General features: G+C 32.9%; 3 protein-coding genes across 3 annotated transcripts; all 3 read left to right on the forward strand.

The window, feature by feature from the left end:
- Nucleotides 1-4,165: 4,165 nt before the first annotated feature.
- OCT59_022100 (uncharacterized protein) lies at nt 4,166-7,111 on the forward strand (the record flags this gene model as incomplete). The annotated part of the gene is made up of 13 exons (XM_066146950.1): nt 4,166-4,211; nt 4,277-4,464; nt 4,814-4,912; nt 4,983-5,184; nt 5,268-5,332; nt 5,449-5,570; nt 5,649-5,832; nt 5,908-6,041; nt 6,100-6,231; nt 6,290-6,312; nt 6,375-6,574; nt 6,650-6,793; nt 6,869-7,111. 13 exons carry the CDS (start codon nt 4,166-4,168, stop codon nt 6,983-6,985), a joined length of 1,656 nt encoding a protein of 551 aa, XP_066006042.1. The 3' UTR covers nt 6,986-7,111.
- Nucleotides 7,112-16,697: 9,586 nt separating this feature from the next.
- On the forward strand, nt 16,698-17,464 carry OCT59_022101 (uncharacterized protein; the record flags this gene model as incomplete). Its single annotated transcript, XM_066146951.1, has 4 exons — nt 16,698-16,734; nt 16,784-16,976; nt 17,127-17,173; nt 17,244-17,464. 4 exons carry the CDS (start codon nt 16,698-16,700, stop codon nt 17,462-17,464), a joined length of 498 nt encoding a protein of 165 aa, XP_066006043.1.
- Nucleotides 17,465-17,968: 504 nt separating this feature from the next.
- OCT59_022102 (uncharacterized protein) lies at nt 17,969-18,964 on the forward strand (the record flags this gene model as incomplete). Its single annotated transcript, XM_066146952.1, has 3 exons — nt 17,969-18,229; nt 18,306-18,503; nt 18,683-18,964. 3 exons carry the CDS (start codon nt 17,969-17,971, stop codon nt 18,962-18,964), a joined length of 741 nt encoding a protein of 246 aa, XP_066006044.1.
- Between the last annotated feature and the right edge of the window lie 3,958 nt (nt 18,965-22,922).

Consider the following 22,922-nt stretch of genomic DNA (forward strand, 5'->3'; position numbering starts at 1 on the left):
TGTGGTAAGCTAGTTTTTATCTTGGAAAAAAATCAAATCTCATACGTCTTACCAAATTTGTACAGAAACATAACCATCAATGTGATCCAAAAACTATTGAATTAGCACCAAAAAATCTACGGCTTCCACAACTAATCATCGACAAAATCGAACACTACACCACAAATGGAAATCTAGGCGCTGAACAGCAGTATAAACTGCTTGTTCAAGAATTTCCCCAGTATAATATTGCAAAGAAGAACTTATATAATGCAATTCAAAAGTTCCGGGGGGTTAGGATTCACGATAAAACCGATGCTGCCACGATGCTTTTGTTTTTATTAAAGCAACGGGAAGATGATCCGGATTATGTTGTCATACCACGATTAGAAAGACCGGCCAATGAGCTGACTGGGCTATTTTGGATGACTAGCTATCAATGTAACGATCTATGGCCAAAATATCATGACGTTATTGTATATGATACAACCTCGAAAACAAATCGATATGAAATGGTGCTCAGTCTATTTGTTGCTGTAGACAATAATTATAAAACAAGAATTGTAGCACAAGCGTTGACTAAATATGAAAATCAGGCCGATTTTAATTGGATTCTCCAATGTACGTTGCAAGCATCCAACAACCTTTCACCTAGGGTTTTATTTACTGACAGTGACCTGGCCATAATAGCGGCTGTTCAGGTAGTTTATCCACAAACACGCCACTTATTATGTATTTACCATCTTTTTGAAAATGTAAAAAAGAAAGCCAAATCTAAGCTTCGAGGTGATATGGCGTTGAATTTTGTTGAAGATTTTTACACTATGAGGAATAGCTACAGTGAAGAACAATTCAATACGAAATATCAAGAAATGTTGGCCAAGTACGAGCCGTGTCGTCCATATCTTGAAAAACGAATTTATCCTAGTCGAGAATCTTGGGCTCAATATTTTATTTCAAAAATATTTACTGCGGGCATAGAAAGCACACAGCGTGTAGAATCGATAAATGGCGTTATAAAAAAACTTGTTGACCGAGGCACTTTGTTAAAAGAGCTAGTAATGGCCATTGAACGTGAATTAGACAAGGAATCTCATTATACCCGAATTAATGATTTTTATGGATCAAATCTGTCGGTTGGGTTTTCTTCAACTTATAACACCATTTTTAAAGAACTCGATTCTGTATTGCAAGCGAATTTATTACCTATTCTCTTGTCAATTCAAAGAGCTCAAATGAACCAATCATTGCTTTATCAAGTTAATTTAGTTTCAATTAATCAGATTGAAGATGAAGAAAGCAATGATAATAACGGTATATTAGGACATTCACATGATATACCTCAAATTCGTTTACGGGACCTCCTTAATGGTATATCCTACAATGATATTATCGAGATTTGGGAAGTATCGTATATTGCATCAAAAACTTCCAAATCACACTATGTTGTTATACTCAAAGACGTGACATTACTTTGCACCTGTATGTTTATTATTAATCAAGGAATGATATGCCGTCATCAATTCAGGGTGCTTATTCAGTCAGACAACGCGATATTTCATATTTCGCATATTCATACACGTTGGTTTAATTTGAGTTCAGATCTACCTACCAACTCAACAGGTTTTATTACGATTATAAATGGTGAAAAAAATCATACAACAATACCATTGAGTTATATGAATCAATTAAGAACAGATAATGTATACACTATGACGATCAGAGAAAAGGTTAATAAAAAAATTCAATATGGTGCCGCGATGTCTATAGCTAAAACGAGCATTCAAATTGCCGTTACAGAAGGTATTACAGCTGAATTAATAGGAATTTTAACGCAGTTTATCATGAAATATCGTAGAAGCACCAGTTTAAGCATTGAAAAGAGTACTATTTCTTTCTCAAATACCATAGATGCCATATATTGTATAGCATGGGTTTAAGCTTCGAAAATACTAAGAACTTTATTTTTTTTTCAGGTACCGAATCATTACAGGATTCGCAAGGACTTTCTATTCAAGATAATCCTCAACCTTTATCCGTTCTTCCTGATATATCAAATCCTGAGTATCACAAACCAAAAGGACGACCTCCAAAGCGGTATAAATCGACGGTAGAAAATAATTGTATTACATCAGGAAAACCTGACGATGTAACAGTACAGAAAACGTGTAGTTATTGCTCCGAAAAAGGTCATAATATTCGTGGATGTCCAAAATACAAAGCTAAATCATCCGCTAACAAAGAAAACGAATATTTAGTTTAGTTTTACATTGTTGGGTATGGTGGTTAATAATGTAATAGTTAAGTTGCACACTTGCACTCAAATAAACAAAGATTTAGCTTGTATCAATGTCTTTTATTAAATGTATTTCTTTTAAATTTATTACAAAGTTTTTACATATAGATTATAATAAAAATTTCATTTCTGCGCATTAAGAAATTGCGAAGTCACGTGATATATATGATCACGTGACGCCGGTGCTGACCACCAGTGGGGCCATCCTTAACCTGATCCACCGGTCCAGATGCTTATTCTGGACCAGTCAACTTTTGATTAGCTAATCACCCCTTTTATTACATAACTCCGGCATATCTCTTACTCTTCCTATCTTTCACTCTTTCTCTATTCTTTTTTGTGGTATGTTAGTACTTAGTATTTCATATTTCATTTCAGTTTGTATATTTTAATTTTAATTGTATTTATTGTAGTTTTATGATAATACTAAATGTTTTTTATTTTCTTTTTGAAGAGTTTTATGATATATTGATATTATTCTGGAAATCAAGTGTTTTTTTTTTAAGTTTTGGGTTAAGCAAAGTTGTTCAAAAAAGGTTGTAAATTACACATTTATAACAAAACTTTTAAAGCTAATATAATACTATTACTTTGTACTTTTGTTTTGATATTAACGTTAAAATAATTTTAATAATAAAATTACAGTAAAAAATAATGTAAAGACCTTTTTTATAAAGTTATATATGCAATTTTACTTATTTATTAATAAAGTTTAATAAAATGCATACTAAAATACAAATTTTAAATAACATATTACTTTAAAACGGTAGTATTAAATGCTTTAAAAAAAGGCATTTCGTAACTTTTTTTTTAAAAAAAATGCGAATTGTTTTTTTTTCCAAGACAAATGTTACACAAAACAATCTCATCCAATTAGATTTGCTGGTCCAGGATAAGCATCTGGACCGTGGCCCAGGATAAGGATGCTCCCACCAGTGGTGGTAAATAGCAAACTTCTTTAATAAATATATGTTATGTTGTGTAACATAAGTAATCACATGATCACATGACCGGTGAAAATCACCACCAGTGAAAATTTGACAATTCCTTTATATAAAATTGTGAAATGTAGTACAAAATTAACACTCACCGTTAGTGAAAATAAAATTATAAATTCAATATATAATATTTTAAAAAGTTATATAAATATGAAAAATAAGCAACTAAAAACTCTTAGTATTTTAAAATAATACCAAAAATATGCAATTTAATTATCTTACATAGTATAAAATTTTCTTAAAATTAAGCATTATAAAATTCTTACATCATAAAACTTTACTATGTTGGCTAAGCACCTTGGTACCTTACATATATAAGCATTTTCCGGGGTCCTCAAGATCCCGATCTAAGTCTCGAGCTTTTTGAGGATCGATATAAATAACCGGGAAGTCAAAGACTCGAAGCTTCGCTTCCTCTCCCATTCCAATTTTTTTATAATTACGAAAAAAAGCTGGCATCTATTAAGTCAGGTTCTATTCATTAGCTGAGGCACTTTTTTCCTTATGCTTTTGTCTCGCCTCTATCTCCTTCTGCAGGTTAATGGAGTATCTAACCTTAGCCGAATTGCAAGAGGATCATCTTCTGGCCTAGTGAGATCAATACAATAAATTCTTTTTTTCAAAGGTAGCTATTAATGACCATCAAAGCATTTTTTACATCATCAGTATATTGCTTAATAATCTTGGAAATATCTTGAGAAGAACCACTCACCTAGAGTAGGGTTGGGAAAAAAAAGATTCGTTCAGGAATTGTACAACCCTGACCTAGTGGTTGTACAATGATGTAATTAGCCAAAATCATATGACTCTAATCATTCTGATTTCTGAACTGATTTTTCTGATCGTGACGCGCGTTACTTATAAGTTGAAACAAGAAAGACCCTTCTAAAAGATGCAACAATTTTCTCTTGAGTGTCTTAACGCTGTGCAGTACCGAGGTAAGGCAAATTATGCTTTTGGCAGTGCCTTATGGCATGTTATTAACCTTGCTATTTAAGTGTAGCTTTTTGGGAGAATACAAAAAATCCTACGCTCCTAAAATTTTTGAACTTTCGGCTCTCCGCCGGCGATCTGGAAGATAAAAAAACGGAATATAATCGCTACAATAACGAGTTAAACACAATAAGCAAACACTATGCAGAAATGTCTGAAATGGGACAAGAGATAGCCAAATGGAAAGGTGCCTTTAAGGTAGATGTATTTTTTTTGGATCACTTTGTGGTTGAGTACATCGACTACCCTGCAACCCTTCGTGCTTGCAGCGGGAACGTCCATCGTGCCTGTTGATGAGTAATACTTAATGGCGACATAATACTTAATGGCGACAATCAGAGTGCATCGACTACCCTGTAACCCTTCGTGCTTGCAGTGGGAACGTCCATCGTGCCTGTCGGTGATTAACATTCAACGGACTACCTTGTGACCCTTCGTGCTCGCAATGGGAAAGGCTGTGGCTTGTCCGTGATTGACCTATGACTACCAATTTTTTATATGCGTGATAAGGCAGGCACTAATTCTTTTCTCTATTTTTAAAAAATAGAATGATAAAAGGACGAAGTCGGTAATCCAATTCTGGGAAGTTCAAGACGTAGCGAGAATGGCAGAAGAGAAATCGAGAGCTGAAGTTCGAATGTTGCAGGTATTCATTATCTCTACAATCTAACATGCTAGACTAAATAATTCACTCTTGACGTGATTTCCCGTACAAGGCGGCTCAGCACGTAACTATAGCCACAGTTACAACAGAACAAGTTCAACAATACGCTAGATCAACTACTACCAAGATCTCGGAGAAATTCCTTGATGAAAAAGAAAAATTACCCAATGATGGATCTGAGGATGATGGAGTCCATGTTGATAGTGGAGAATTCCCCAATTCTAGCCTATTAGGTAGAAATGATACGAAAGATGGTAATTTATTCAAACTCGTCTATGCATTACATATTTAACTTTTTCTCTGTGACTCGGAATAATAGCCTTAGAAACAATCATAGATGCTGAGAATCCGCTTTTTATATCTGGACACGATTCTAACGATGCAACCGTTAATCAGGACGAGGTATGATTTTTTTAGTTATCAAGTTCGGACTACGTGTGGTAGCCCTATTATTTACGTCAAACAGTTAAGTGATATTCAATTTTGAGATCAATTACTAATATCTCTCTCCTCTATAGCTAGTACCGTTAAAGAATACTCACAAGCGGTTATTTTCTGAGATTGGTGATGACTTGCCTTCATCCCATATAATGTCGGTAATGGAAAAATATCGTGCAAAATCAACAACGTCAAAATACGAGTAAGCTTTGTTTTTGATAATAGATCCACTACAGATTACGTTTATTGAATAGTTTTAAATCTTATTATTTTTGTGAAGTCTTGTGCACAGCTTTATTTTAGATCTCACTCCCTGTTCACGGATAGAAAAAGAGTTCGAACCCGAGTTTTGGGCGGAGCTTATAGCAGACCGACCACCTGCAGTTAATGCCACATATTACGAAGAAATTGGATCAATTTGTGATCATCTATTCGGGCCTCTTGGTGAGAAATTAAGGAGCAAGGTGACTAAGTAAAGTGCATTTGGAAAATTCGAGCAGTATTGACCACAAATATTGACACATTTATGTTTTTGATAGAAGCTTCACGAATCCCGTGATAAATGGGTAAAAATAAGGGATTTAAAAGCACCAGAATATAATGAAGGTTTTTCATACAATGAAGAAGACTGGAAGAAGATCCTGTATTGGGTTGAACGTGCTATTGGGACATTGTAAGTTCTTTTGCCAAGTCTAGCTTCCATTGAATGCATGATTTACCATCTTTTTTAGTCTAGATGCTTTTGAATCTGAATATAACCCAATTCAACAAAATGATTGTGGGGAAAGAGAGTGGTTTGGAGAATATGTCATTCCTATTTTTCAGGGTGCCCTAAAATTGGACAGTTTTTGTCGTGTCCCTTGGTAAGTTTCAATTTTTCTCATTACTCCCGTTCCCTAGACTCAAATATCTAACTTTTAGGGGAGAAATTACGGTAGTCGCCAGTTGCCGAAGACGAAATGAAAACAAAAGATATTAGAAGAATGTCTTGAACGGGGTCATCTAGCGGATCTATTATGCAAAATCGATCAACAAGAAGTGGTTTGTGGACTAGCATGTGGTGGCCCACATAAATATGACCTTACAAAGTGGGCGTCTGACGAATATCAGCTACCAAGAATGCTTAAGGATACATTGGATGATATATTAGAGAAATTTAGAGGTGCAAGTAGAGATTCATCAAATCTTTATACTATCGGAATTCAGGTGAGATAAGTCTTAAGTTCCTTTGTCAATATACAATTGGTCTTCATGGGGAATACTGAATTTTGTTTTGATTAGCTATACATGACAGAGATTCGAATATACATGATGGAAAAGCGTGATATATACCGACTTCATCTCCTGAAGTCGTTTAAACTTCCTCTATTATATTCATCTTATGACAAGCTACGTCTTGCACTTTCTTGGGCATGGAATATAAGAGTAAGCCTTATTTTTTGCATTGTTTTAACTCTCCTAGTGGATCACTGTCACTTACTAAGGGGCATTTTCGTCCAGGGACTTGTGAAAGAACTGTCACTAAAATTGGATGATAGCACGATTGTTTCCTCTAGAGGTCCACCAAACGAAATGAAAACCATAAAAACACCAGAGAAATCAAAAAAGAAAAAGTGACGCAAAAATTAATTAATTCATCCTGAATATTAAGATTGTTGTTAGTGTTTTATTGCTGTTTTATTTGTATTGTATTAGAATAATTAGAATAATAAAGAATACAGTTTTCGTGACGTGGGTCATGTGATATGAATCAGGTTGAAATTTTTGATATTTATATAAAAAAATAACAAATACTCGAATAACAAAATCGCAAAAGTATTTAAAGCTTTAAGTTTATTCAATGAGACCCAATTCTCGAAGATGTTCAGGAATAACTATATGTGGGTCTTCGTAATACCAAACATACCTCAAGGTAATCTGATTCTCTTCGCATAATTCTTTCTTGAGTTGATCCCGTACTTGCTGTTTGATAAAATTATTGGGATCGCCATTATGGAAGAATTTGATATATTTTTCGTGTTGTACGCCTTGTACTTTGATTGCAAAGCCATATTCTGGGTAATAAATATCAAGTTCTAATCCTGTGGAACATTCTGGTGTTTTGAGAAAATTAGGTTTGCGGATTAGTGAAGGAGGGCCAAGATATTTTGTTAAAATCTCATGACATAGCTTTTCTCTTTTATATTTCGGGCAGAATGGGCACCATGAGTTTAAATGTTTAACATTATCAAAAGTAGCAAACCATCTATGTTTTTTATCACACATCCATAATAAAGCTGAATGATTATTAATATAATATTCAGAAAGACAAGCTTCCTTTCTATTATAAGCCAATTGTTTGGCATCTTCAAGTGTACAAGGCCTATTAGCTGCGCAATATGGACACCAAGTCTTATTATTTTTCACATTGTTAAAAGATGCATTTCACTCATGCCCTTCAGAACAACGCCATGATAAAGGTGAAAGACTATTATCACATGTTTGGAAAGGCATTCTCCATTCTTACTAAAAGCAACTTGCTTAGCATCTTCAATTGTATGACTGGCCTTATTTGCACAATACGAACACCATGTCTTACCATTCTTGATATTGTTAAGAAATGTAGTCCATTCATGACCATTTGCGCATTGGAATGTTAGCATTAATATATTCAGTAGAAAGACAAAACCCACCACGTTTTCCAGCAATTGCACAAGCATCATTTATTGTCAACTTTCTCATTGCAAATAGGTGATTCTTCATCAAAAAAATCAAAACTTTAATTTCAGGAGTAATGAATCTTTATGATCCTTTTTTTCGCTTCTACCTCTTTTTGAAGGTCTAATGGAATATCAAATCTCAACCGAATTACCAGTGGATTATCATCTGATTTATCTAGATCAAAAACAATAAATTCACCTTTTCAAAGGTAACTATTAACAACCATAGAGGTAATTTTCACATCTTCAGTATATCGTCCAATGACCTTGGAAATATCTTGATGTGAACTACCACCATTAAAGACTACTAGATGTGAAATATTTTCACGGATAATTATTGGTGTATGATGGTAACGTTGTATTACATATATGCTTGAAATGTTTCTATGATGTCCATGTGTAAAAAATTGGCTAATTCGATTCTGTATATGATCTGGAGCGAGACATAGATCTTCAAAAATAATTGCTGTGCTTCTCTCAGGCGAAAATGATTTAATACTAGGAATTTTTTCTGGCAATATATAGCTAAATCGTATATTTTTATAGTAAGGCGCTTTTGGATCTTTTGAAATTATGCCATACATATATCTTACAAATGCCCACTTTAACTCATCAGGATGATAACTACAAACTATCAAATCATCACATGCAATAGGAGCCATACGAAGTGCCTCTCAGCCCTTTTTTACCTTTATATATGCATTCAGCTTTATTACTGAAAAAAAGATTTGCCAAGATATTAGTCTTACCTGATCCACTTTTCCCGATGACTAGCATTGAGAAAGGCTATGATGGACTTGTAAGATGTAATTAAGGTTGCTTGTCGAAACTAGAGGGTTTCGGCAAAATGGTGTACGTGAAACTGCCGAAACTAGTTTCGCAAAATTATCAAGAAATGCCGAAACTGCGAAACTTATCAAAATCACAAACCTGCCATAATTTGCCAAAACTATTTTAGCATTTCGGCAATACTTTCTATATGATTTAATTAGAGTTTCAGCATTTAAACAATTTATAAGAATAAAGACAATATAATTTTTTATATGTAAATATTTATTTTATAATATTTAATATTAAACTAATAAAATATACGATTAAAAATATTTAAAATTTAATATTTTTATCTTCTATGTGGGGACCTGCTTCTACCTCTTCTTCTATCTCTACTTCTATCCCGTCTTCTATCTCTACTTCTGTCTCGTCATCTATCTCTACTTTTATCTCTACTTCTTAATCGAGACCTAGATAGCAACCTCCTTCTTTCTCTTCGCAATTTATATTCATATTGATGTCGATCATGCACGGCATGCCGCCGTCGATACTCTCGTCTAAACAGATCTAAAATCCAATAAAAATATTAATGAATTGAATGAATTGCCTAAATAAAATTAATTTAAAATAATAATTAATAATAATTACCAGTTTGTAGCCAAAATTCATCGTTCATATCAGCGAAATACGCTCTATCGAAACTATTTGGGCTTACAATAGGAATATCATCATCATTATTATTTATTATCCTACTGAGGTTTTCATAACCTCGTTTGAGGGCATTCCATTTTGTAAAGCATTGCCTGGGTGTCGCTGCAAATCCAGTTGCAGCGAACACCCTATTTGCTATTATTGTCTATGCATTTACATGGTAACGGTTTGAAATTCTTTCGAATTGCTGATGTATATTTTTTCGCTCGGCGATTAATTGCCTAGCAGAGTTAATCGTCTATTGGAATACTGGTGGTGGCGGTGGAACAAAAAGTACTAATGCTGCCATTTTTTATTTTTATGATTTTTTCGTAACTTGAAAATTAAATACAATTTGAAAATTAAAATACAATTTGGTTTTGAATTGCGAAAAAAAAATCCTATATACTTCAAATTTCATAATATTTATACTAATTTTAAAATTCGTTATAATGTTTAAAACATGAACTGATGAACATAATAACATTCTACATAATTAAAGTATTTATAACAAAATAAACACAGTTTTGATTCTAATGTAATAAATTTAATTAACGCAGTTCTAAATTTTTTTTTGTAATGCAGTTCTTAAAATTTATTAATCTAATGTAATAAATTTAATTAACGAAGTCCTTAAAACTTATTGATTCTAATAAAATATGCTTATCCTTATTCCTTAATTAAATTGCACTATTTTTAAAATATAATATGCTTATCCTTATTTCTTAATTAAATTGCAATGTTTTAAAATATAATATAAAATTACAATTGCCTGCATAATTATATGTTAACTGGACTTTGATCGCGAATATTTTGCCGTGCATAATTACATAATTTATTTCCTAAATAGTATCATTATTTAAATCACATGATATTAGAATTAATTCTCATTGGATTAACTATTGTAATTATTTCTCATTATTATTATTCCTCATTATCATCATAATTATCGTCATTATTATCACCGTCATTCATACCTAATACATCATCTATATCATAATCATAGTCACCTTCCCCAGCTCTCTTGTTATTACCACTATCATCAACTTCATTATCTTCCGCATTATTTTCATCTGAATCATCTGATATATCTCTTAGAATATCGCCGATTTCACTAGTAATTGAATCATGCAATAAAGTAATAAATTGATCAATCCATAAACTTTTGATTACTACACGGCAATTGTCTTCGGGTATTGTTTCACCGCTTGTAGTTTATCTTTAAGTAGAAGCTTGCTTCTCATTATATTCCTCATCGTCATCTTCTGCAAAAGCTTCTGCAATACGTATATTGATATCATCATCACTAAGATGAGTATTCTTTTTTTGATCAATTCCATAAAATCCAAGTTCAGTTTTTGAATTGGATTTCCAATACAAAATTAATTTGCACATGGATTCTAGTTTATCCACATTAAGATTTAAGCGACGTTTATGAAATAGCCATCCTAAAGTCGAAAATCCACGTTCGCAAGTTGCTGAGTTAGGACATATTGCAAATAGATAACTTGCAATTCTTGGCAGGACATCTGGTTCTGGTTCGGTATTAATATATTTCTACCAATTCACGGGATTATCTTTAGCAAAACCGATATCTAGGTCAAATGGTTTTTGCTCATTAATATATTTCTGTATTTGATCACATAAAGTTTCAGCTTCGTAACGATCGAAACCTAAATTTTTTCCGATTGAAGCTGCATATTTAATAATTCTCATAAAGGCGCATTTTTTAAGTGGCGCATTTCTAAATCTGGGATCCATAAAAAACAAGTAATATACTTATCATTATCAAACTCATCAAATCTTTCATTTATTACTTTGATACAATGACTTCAGAATGCAGGATTTAATGATTTGGGTAACTTTTTTAATGTAGCTACAAGTCTTGCCAAGCTTAGGAAACAATCTGTAAGTGTAGCTCTTCTTGATTCTAATGAAAGTACCGCTTTTCTTAGAGGATCCAGAACAAATCCAAGAACTCGTAAATTTGAAAAAAAATTTCTTGATTGAATAATCGGTTTTATTTTGTCATTTGTTAGCACTTTATCGTGATCGCTGGCCATTTCTTCTAGTGCTGATTCCAAATTTATTACTGAATTTACGGATTCACTAGCAGTAGTCCAGCGTGTCTTGCAATATAATTTTAATCCTCCTCCACTAATTCCTTTTTCTTTAATTATTTGAGCAAGTTTTGCATTAGCCTGATGAGAACTTCTAAAAAAGGTTGTCAAAATATTAACACGTTTTAATAAATGTTCCCCAAACTTCTTCTTGACGATGTCGCATGCAATTAAATTGATAGAATGTGCAACACATCGCACATTCTCAATCATTGGATGATTCTCATGTATAATTTTTCGTGCATTACGAACATTGGCCGCATTATCGGAAACTACAGCACATATTCGATCTTCTCCAATATCTTCTATAACCTTTTCAATTACCATAACTAAATATTCTGCAGTGTGCGAATTTTTAGACAAATCAGAAAGTTGATAAAGATATTCTTTACGTGACAGAGTCATTACAATGAAGTTCCAAATTGAACGATGTGTACCAAACGTCCAACCATCAAAGGCTAAATTATAAATTAATATTATATAGTAAATAAGATTAAATAAAAAATCACGTATGATAGCTTATTTAATTTAACAAACTTAACGTTAAATTCGTTTCCTTTTCAAGCTCAGAATTAACTTTGAAGTTCATTTGAGCTAATTCACGTTCACACTAGTCGAAATAAGGCAAATCGGAAGTAAGGCAAATCGGCCAAATTTCGGCCAAATTTCGGATAAATTTCGGATATGATCGATAATCGGCTGACATTCGGCATAGCTGATTTGCGGTGCAAAATTCCGATTTCGGATATGATCGATAATCGGCTGCATATCAGATGACATTCGGCATAGCCGATTTGCGGTGCAAATTCCGATATTTGTTTCAAATTCCGATGTTTGCGCATTATAATATTTCGACATTCCGATAATTATATTATATGTAAATTTGACATTTAATAATTCCGATATTTGTATTGTATTGTTTTAACATTTAATAAATTTCGATATTTGTATTATTTGAAATTTGTATTATTTTGAAATTTAATAAATTTCGATATTTGTATTATTTGAAATTTGTATATTTTGAAATTTAATAAATTCTGATATTTGTATTATTTGAAATTTGTATTATTTTGAAATTTAATAAATTCCGATATTTGTATTATTTGAAATTATATGTCATTTCATCAAAATAAAGTTCGAAAAAGATACTAATTTCAGCGAATATGAAATTTTCTATTGACTGGATTTACCGCTAAATAGACGTTTGAACTTCTCCTGCCTGAAATTCGGTATTTCGTTGGTATAAATCGGCCAAGAATATGATGAACTGGAATAATACAGTCGCGGGATTCTGGGTAAAACTCGGTACCCCATAATTCAACATTGCATATTTCGTCATCTCTAACTCTGAAATGATACCGAATATTTGATGATTCTGCAGGTTTATACCAGCGAATAAATGCTAGATTATGTTCGGATAACCCATCCGGCAAATTAACGGCATGTGTAAAAAAGTATTGGACTTGTCCAGGATAGCAATCGATATCACCACTTTCTGTCATAAATTTTGCCAAGATAAATGAGCTTTTTACATGACGTGATGATATCGAAGAGCCGAATATTTCAGAACCAATTCGGCACCTTCCAAATTGATTCATTTTAACTTGAACTATTATCGAATCTTCTGCACCCTCTCCAAATGGTTTCCGAAATTCCATCATTTCGTAGCTCGCCATGTAGTATTCAACTATTAAGTCAAGCATATCACTTGACATTACAATATCGTTAAATACTGGTCTGAGCATTTCGCCCGGAAATGCTTCTTTTCCTGTGGTGGTCGATTCATGAATGTTTCTTGAAGTCAACCAAAATCGCCTCATTTCATCAGCAGAAAATTGGTCGGCTTCTGATAGAGAGCCAACAGATGGTCTATTACTAATCAAATCTAGGCCCTTTGATTCCACGCCGAAATTAATGATATTACTGATTTGATTATCAAACATCAGGCGGCGCATAATTTCCGGTTCAATTTTCCTTCTGCTATTCGGAAAAGAGCCTAAATTTATTTTAAACAAAAGTTGATAAAAATGCATTATTTTAGAAAGTAACAAGAATATTTAAAATATTATACCTAGCATGCCATTCATGCGCTCAAAGGAAAAACACCAGAATGTATATAAAGGTCCATAGTCGAGTGAGCATTCACATAAGTGAAGTGATAAATGTAAATTCGGTGTGATTTTATCACGACCGTAATTTTCTTCTATCAACTTCACTAGGTTAATTAGCCTCTGATGCGCCTCTCACGAAATCGACTTCTACAATTCGACTTACTGAAATTGAACAAATTCTCACAAAATTCACGAGAATCTTCCGGTCATTCTCAGAAAGATGTTCAGAGAGACCGTTGCATATATTGTAAAAAATATTTGCCATTGATCCGCAGTAAAATTTGAAAACCCATCTCCACAATTGACTTTTCCCGGGATTCGACCCAAGTCAGCTGGAACTTTAAATTCATCCATTTTTTTCTGAACTGTTTTCAAAATATGTGTTGTTAATACGCCATTTTCGATCCAAAGTCTTCTTACAATCCATTTTGCGATGCCCAGAAACAAGCAGTGTATCGGGTCGATTGTAATGAACCGAATTGGATCGAAATATGGTAGACGCAATAATTCGGACCATCTAACTCCAGTTTGCTTTACAAATCGCTTTCTTGCTGCGTCCGAATTACAGCGTCTCCATCCTATAGCATCTTGACGATGTTGAGCCGAATCGCGGCAAGTAAACCATTCGTCCATTTCATTTATCCCAGCGAAATTATGCTGCCGATTTTCATAATTCGCCTTCTTTTCGCATCTATGACACGACACCAAAGCGGAAATATGTCCGCAAATTTTTCTTGCAGCCGGTATGTCACATGAAACAAGAATCAGAGCTGCGCGAATTCTTTTCCCTTCTTGACATTCATACGTTTTATTTAATGTCACTCCTTCCCAAAGTGACTTCAACTCATCAATGATTGGCGCCAGATAGTGGTTAATCTTATGTAAACTTACTTCATCTGGGCCGGGTAATAAGCCAAGAATCAAGATATTATTGCGCTTGAATCTGACATCCCTCGGAAGGTTACCGATTGCAGCGTATATTACTCCGGTGCTGTGGATTGTGCCGTCGAAGGGTTGAAACCAATCCAAATTCAAAATCAATCCGAGGTGCGAATCAGCAACATCAGATCGGAAAAAATTATTCGAACTTTCATCTGTCGTTTCTTTAAAAGTTTTCCAAACTTCACCATCGTATATATCAGTTAGGATATTATCGAAAGTTGGACGATTTATCCAATGCCTTAGAGAATTTTCAAAGTTAGGTTGACGATACATTGCTTCCAATTGCTGCTTAATACTCACAAACGGAAATAATAATTCAGGTTTGATTGAAATTTGGTTATTTAACAATGTTGTTTTCTGTGCCAAAGGTGTTTGGCACAACCTTAATCTTCGAGTTGTCGAATTAGGAAATTCGACATGGCAACACTCCATGATGGCAGGTTGCTCATTTTGGAGAAAACTTTTTATTTCCTGTTTGTTGTATAATTTGTGGCATTTGGAACACGCCACAAAACTATGAAACCGGTCTTCAAGATTAAGGGGCTTTTCTTGCTAGATATAAAGTGTCAGGAAATGTGTCAAAATCAGGACTACCGATTTCTGTTAGAACAAGCTTCAAGAATTTTATCAATGATTCTGTAGCTGTTTCTGGTAAGTTAAACCTGGTTCGGAAGCTCATGATCCATAATAATATCCATAAGAACCGATTATTTATTGATTGTTCAGTATCAGAATCTTGAAATGGTTCGAAAGGTGGACATGAATAATCTTCAAAAATTTCGTGGTATTCGTCATCATTGGATGGTTCATTATCGGATGATTCATTTCTATCATCGATATTTGCATCTTCCTCCGTAGTATATTCAGAAGATTCAGAAGATTTATCATCTACTGTATCTCCTAATTCAGCAATTATAACCGGTCGAACATATTTTCTTGATCGTTGTCTACTAGGCAATTCAGCTTCTGATTCTCTATTCGTGGTTCAAATCTGATATTGAGGCACTTTTGTATGGTTCATCGAGCTTCCGGTCTCATTCGTGGTTCATCTGATATTGAGGCACTTTCGTATGGTTCGTCACTAGGCAATTCAGCTTCATCAGGTAGATGTACTTCTGTTCTTTCTGAATCATCATCCTCTGAATCTTGGTTAATTTCATGGATAGTTTTCGTACGAGGATCTACTAATCGTCCATTACATTCAGAACAATTACATGCAACTAACCTTCCAATACGTGATGATGTAGGATAAGATTGATTTGAAGATTCTTCGTCAATTATATTTGACACTGATCTGGTTCTTTGTATACGTGATGAAGGTATGGCATGAGGTCTAGAATCTGATTCTTCATTGAGTATACTTGATAATGATCTTTTTTCTCGTCATTTTTGTGAACGTTTTTCGAAATAAAGTTAATTGTTAATAATATATCAATAATATCAATATAATTCGTTTAAAATACTTAAATTAGAATAAATTTTATTAAAATCATCAACTGCGTCGATGTAATACTAAATTTATTAAAATCATCAATCTACACTTAAATTATAAATATAAATCATTCGATTAATAATATTGATAATAAAATAGACTATTCGATCGATCAGTATGATGGCGAAAGTTTCTTAAAGTTTAATTTTTTAAACAACTTCATTTTTTCTCACCAACCTTTTTCTTTTTAGAGTTTAATCTTTTTAGAGTTTAATTGTCGATATAATACTTAAATTATATTAAATTTATTAAAATCATCAACTATCACTTAAATTATAAATATTACATGATGTCGATTTGCGTTCAAATCGTTCGATTAATAATATTAATAATAAAATAGACTATTCGATCAGTATGATGGCGAAAGTTTCTTAAAGTTTAATTTTTTAAATAAAACTTCATTTTTTCTCACCTTTTCTTTTTAGAGTTTTAACGTCTAATACTCTTCGCAACCAAAAAAAAAATAAAAAAATAATGAGCCAAAATTCGCAACCAAAAAAAATAATGATCCAAAATAGAAAAAATAAAAATACTGAAAAAGGTTTGGCTAGTGATAATCGAAATAAAACGATTACTAACATCAATAAAAGTTCGTCCAATATCCAACAAGCTGTTGAAGGAACTGCCACCCCAATTCACTGAGCGAGCTCAAACTACTAACATCAATAAAAGTTCGTCCAATATCCAACAAGCTGTTGAAGGGACTGCCACTCCAATTCATGAGCAAGCTCAAACTACTAACATCAATAAAAATTCGTCAATCTTTCGACAACCATCACTCGTGTAAGTCATGAACAGTCAAAAGTGTAAAAGAGAGATATAAAAATCTTCGGCTTCCGGATTCGTCAAATCTCAACCACCATCTGCTGCGCCAAGTCATGAACGAGTCCAAAGTGTAAAAGAGAGATATAAAAATCTTCGGCTTCCGGTCAGATATCAAACTAATGAACCTACCCGCGATGATGATGATGCATCAACAGGTCTGTATCGTGTATATATCGTCAGTTAGATTTAGTATTTTTTTTTTGTTGATTTTACATTTTTATACAGAGAATCGGAGGTTATCTCAAGAAGTATCCGATTTGCGTGCGAAGTGTTTACAGTTAGAACGACGAAATAATGAATTAACCAAACATACAGCTGTCGTTGCCACTGAAATAGCTCGCTTACGAGAAGATAACGAATTTCTTGCTGGTGTTAACGCAGAATTCGGTTCTGAAAATGATGACTTGAAAGAAGAGGTTAACGAATTAAAAACGAAACTCGAATAATACCAGATACGATCATCATCTGAAAGCCTTGATTTTATTGATGTTTCAGAAGAACGGTTAGCAAAACGGTTCAAATCGGATGGGTCAAAAAAAGTAAAGAAGACGGTACACTTAAGGTTGCTTGCCGAAACCTAGGGGTTTAGGCAAGATGGCGTTTTGCCGAAAAGTGAAATTCTGCCGAAACTATATTAAAGTTATATTAAAAAACTGGCGAAACTTTGGAGAAAGGCGAAACTGCCGAAACTTATTATAAATGCCGAAACTGCCGAAACTCTGCCGAAACTATAATAAATCTATAGTAAAATTTTGATAAAACTAATCGTAGGATTTTGAAGAGGTTTAGACAAGCAACCTTAGGTACACTACGCCGAAAATCAACCAAAAGAAGAACAAGAAGAACAACGTGAAAAGGAGGCGAGGGTTTGTAATTTTGTAATTTTAGGCAGAATTGTACAGTCTTTATACTTTTATACTAATTGTTCCGATTTAAAGATTGAAATGAAAATGATCCTCAAAACTATTAAACCTAATGACAATTTGGATGATAACGAAACGTTTAATAGTCCAAAAAATGTTGAAATTCACAGTAGATTAATTCCCGAACTTCGAAGGGCGATGTTTCCGAATTATAAACCTTCAGTAGCACAATTGACGAACTGGTTAAGCGCCCTCCATAAGTCGCGAAGATCACAAACACAACTGAAAAAAAGTGGAAAAAGCGACGAGGACAGTCGCAGAGTTCACAACAACAGTCGCGTACAAAATGTAAAATTGTTGAATTTTTTCCTTTATCATCATGTTAATGATTTATGCTAATTTTCTTATATATTTATCATTTAAGAAAAAATTGCGTCGAATTAAGGCTGCAAAGGATCTTTATAGGAAAAGTGACGAAAGAATAATTGGTTATGAAAAATGCCAATTATTAAAAATGTTGGCAAATCGATCTTACCACTCGCCGGAAATCAGTGAGTCAGATGAAGAGAATCCAGATAAGACGATCGTATGCGTCTATGATTATTCTTGGCGATCACAAGAGGTTTATACTTCGATATTTATTATACTTCGATATTTATTATACTTCGATATTTATTATACTTCGATATTTATACTTCGATATTTATACTTCGATATTTATACTTCGATATTTATACTTCGATATATCACTCTTGTTCCTTTCTTTATTTTGTATTTATTTTATTATATTATCTTTTTTAGCTAAAAAATTTACTTCGAAACGTCATCGACTCACATTCGGCAGATATTCAAACGGCAAAATTACAACGACCTCGCCAGTATGATGATGAAGTTCAACACTTCGACCAAATGCACCCTGAAGATGCTCCACAATGGTCATATGTCGAGCAAGAGGATTTTATATATGATACGGAAATCGATAGTAGAAGTGGTTTCGACGAAGATGAAGACTATGGTGAAGAAACGGAAGAGGTGTTAATCGATAGTCAAAAAAGTGGAGCCGGTGATGATTTAGCTGAATGAAGCGGGACTATCGATTACATTTATTTTAAATTTTTTTTTCATGTATTATTCGTAAATATTTCTGATAATTAATATATAACGATAATAAATTTAAATCGAATTTTCTATATATAATAATTTTCCGAATTTAGTATGATTTAGTTCTGATTTATGTCCGATTTAAGTTTCAAAGTACATCTGATTGACTGTCGAATTTAGTATGATTTAGTTCTGATTTATGTCCGATTTAAGTTCCGAAGTACATCTGATTGACTGTCGACGAAATTTAGTATGATTTAGTTCTGATTTATGTCCGATTTAAGTTCCGAAGTACATCTGATTGGCAGTCAATCGGATAACAATCGGAATATATTTTTTTTGTAAAAATCGGACATATTTCAGCCGTAATTTGACCTAAAATCGGATATCCGATTTTTAGCCGATTTGCCTTATTTCGACTAGTGTCAAGTAGTTGATTTACTAATACTTCCCTTGTTGGTGTATTGTACCCGACATTAGTGTTTGGAATCATGTAACAGTTATTCGAATAACTTGAGTATATTCGAGTATTCGAATAAGCATAGTGGTTATTCGAGTATTCATTTAGCCAGATATAGTATAGTTAAAATTCTAATTGGGCATTAAATCCTTAAATTTAACTGAGTTAAAATCATAATTCAGGCTAAAAATTATGTAAATCATTACTATAAAAGGAAATTTAACTTATTCGAATATTATTCGAATACACTTTATAAATTTAAATGAATACTCGAGTGTATTCGAATATATTCGATTCCAAACACTACCCGACATTAAGCTCTTTTATAAAATTAATGAAAAAGAGATGTTCAACTATTCTAAACGCAATTCTGCACGCAATAAAAATTTAACTAATGCACGATTAATTCGTATACATCTTTGTTTGTTAAGCTCTGTTGAATCATGATAATCATTCATGTTACTTTGACCTTCAGAGTATTTTCTTTTTTTGGATGATTTAAACATCTTTTGCTGTTCCATTACTTTAGTCTATGCTAACAACTGCTGCTGGCACGTCGGACAATAGTTTGAAAGATGCTCTTTGAGCTTTTAAAACTTTACCGCGTGACTATGTATTCTTACAGTACTTGCAGGAAACGGCAAATTTGCCGAACGAACACAAAACTTTATTAATATCTTCCCAAATGCTATTAGGTGGCCGACCTCCTCTATTTTTCTTTTTAATAGGTGAATATTCTATATGATCAGTTATTTGAAGCAGTTTATTATTAATTTTATTATTAAGAAAATGGAAGAAAGTAAAAGAAACTTTAGTTCAATGTTAAAGGAGATGACGGAATTGGGTTTATTAAATGCATGTTACGCATTTTCCTTTAATGAATATAAGCCTCTTAAAAAAACTGCAAATACGTGTAATATCATAATATTAATATGGGAGTTAGAAATGAAAATTCTAATACTAGATAAAGCTTAAAAGAACTAAGATGACGGTAAAATATTGAAGTTTAATTTTTTATCTGTAGATTATTTGATCATCTAAATTATATTATTAATTGGTGTAACTTGGCGTAACTATATGCAAATCTTATGATCAACTATGCTAAAATTACGGAGAAATCTATTATAGAGGTTTCGGCATATTTCAGCAGTTTTGCAATTTTGACAAGTTTCGCAGTTTCGGCGTTTCAGCGTTTCAGCACTATATAAAAGGTTTCACCTTTTGGCATTAGGCCAAACAGGTTTCGGCAAGCAACCTTAGATGTGATTGAATTCAGGATGATTCGTGTTTTGTGGTCTCATCCATATCCATAAGGTAAAGTTTCATAGAAGTAGTCCTATCTCTTAGTTTTTTTGCGTATTGGATTGGGAAACCATAACTATGATTTCTATACTTTTTCTTTATATAATTCAGAAAGGATTCCCAAAAAATACATAAAAAGGTTACATTTGAGTTTGCTTAAAAAGAACCTAAATTTTCATGAAAATCTTGCCTTTTTTAGATAGTGCTGGCCTAAATTTTATTGTCTGTTTTGATACTGGCCAGCATTATCATAATTCCGGTTCTGAAAAGTTGCTTATTTTAGGCCAAAATCTTGCTGATCATTTATGACTTCCATATGTATTTTTCGGAATCCTATTCAGAAAAAAATTGCAAAAATACATATTTTTGATTAGGGCTTCCAGCTGAAATTTGCCAAGAAAATTTTTTAAATTCTTTGATTAAAGAAAGAGTGGTTTTGTCTTCTCCCAAAATCTTGGATTAAGGGAGGAGTATTTTATAGTTCAGAATATTTTTTCTTCATTGTAAGATGAATATAGATAAGAGAATACGTCATAAGATGTATATGATTAGTAATACTATTACGAAGATGAATGCATGCTGAAAAAAATAAGAAATAAGGCGATTCTGAAGTTATTTTAGGGCTAGTGATTTCGTTACCTTTCTCCAGTTCTTTACATCACTCCAATCACCATTTTGCTTAGATTTGCTGGATGTTTTTGAAATATCTCTAATAAAAGAGAATTAGTTTGAAGAAGGGAATCTTTTCTCTATCGCTGCCTTTTGTGCTGAAAGTAAATCATCTCATCTGCATTAATTCATCCTTTTTTTTGGCCAGTATATCTTAACTCCATATTTGCTAATTCTAAACTAATATTTTCGTCAGATAGTTTTATGTATTTTAGTTCAGATTTACGCTTAAGAAAATCCATTTCTGATATTCTTCTTGTACCAAAGAAACATCCTGCTCTAATTCCTCTATTCTTAATTGGAGAGTTTATATTTCTTTTAATTTTGTAGCGATCTTTGCTTTCTTAGTATTTGCAAGAGAAATCTCTTTTTTGATTGATCTTATTTTTGAATTCTCTCACTTCAACTGCTGGCTGACATACATGCCTGAAAAACTCGTTATTTTTTATCGAAGATTATTTCTAGTGCCAAGCTGAATACCTGAGCTAAAAGCGATATACGATCGTATTTTAAACATTGGTTCGCGAAAACATTCAGCTTTAGATGGATATCGATTAAATGGCAAATTTCAAGTTTATTGCCAGATACCAAGAATGTCCATTATTTATTTCATTTATCGTATGTATATTTGCCCGTATGAATTTATTTGAAGGCAAAGTTTTTTTTTATAATTCTTTTTACGGCAATGATAATGAAAATTATCATTCGTATGTATATTTTTCTTCAAATATGGAAAATAGGAGTTCAGAATCAAAGACCAATATCAAACTAATAAAAGACCAATATGGCCCAGTTTAAAAGCAGAAATATGATATTTGAAGTATATATATCCTAAACCTATTTTTATTTGAATCATAATTATAGTACGCTACACTGTAAAAAAGCGAATTCTATATGCCAATAAACTAATGCCAAGGTAATGCCAGAGTAATGTCAGACCAATATCAAATAAATTTTCTCTGAGTTTTTTATTAGTATCATACAATTTATTACTAGCAAACTATAAGCAAAAAACAAACAACTTCCTCCGTAAATTCTTAGATCAGATGTCCGATACTTGTCGTATTTATTGAAGAAATTAGAAATACTCAGAATAATATTTCAAATCTTTCCGGCGTATTATATGTAAAAAGCGTTGTATAGGATCGATAACGTATCGAAAAAATAATTGATAATAGAGAACTCACAGGCACTGCCGGAATGGCGCGGGGCTCATAGAATCTGTTAGCATCTCTAACCAGATTTCAGAAAATAATTAGGAATCTTTACGTGATATCTTGAAACACCTTTCTTATCAAATGCAAGAAGATGGGATCGAAACATACGGAATATCTTATGGATAATGAAAGAATGATGCAAATTCTAATGGTCTGAATACAATAACTAATGGGCGAAAAGATAAAGTTAGTCGAGAAAAAAAGGCTAGTATAAAGCCAAAAGACGAATCGTTTTCTGCAGGTAAAATAGCCAATTCTTTTAAAGATGATACGTTTAGACGAGAATTTGATC

The sequence above is a fragment of the Rhizophagus irregularis genome, chromosome 30, assembly GCF_026210795.1.
Source record: "Rhizophagus irregularis chromosome 30, complete sequence".
NCBI classification, from domain to species: domain Eukaryota; kingdom Fungi; phylum Glomeromycota; class Glomeromycetes; order Glomerales; family Glomeraceae; genus Rhizophagus; species Rhizophagus irregularis.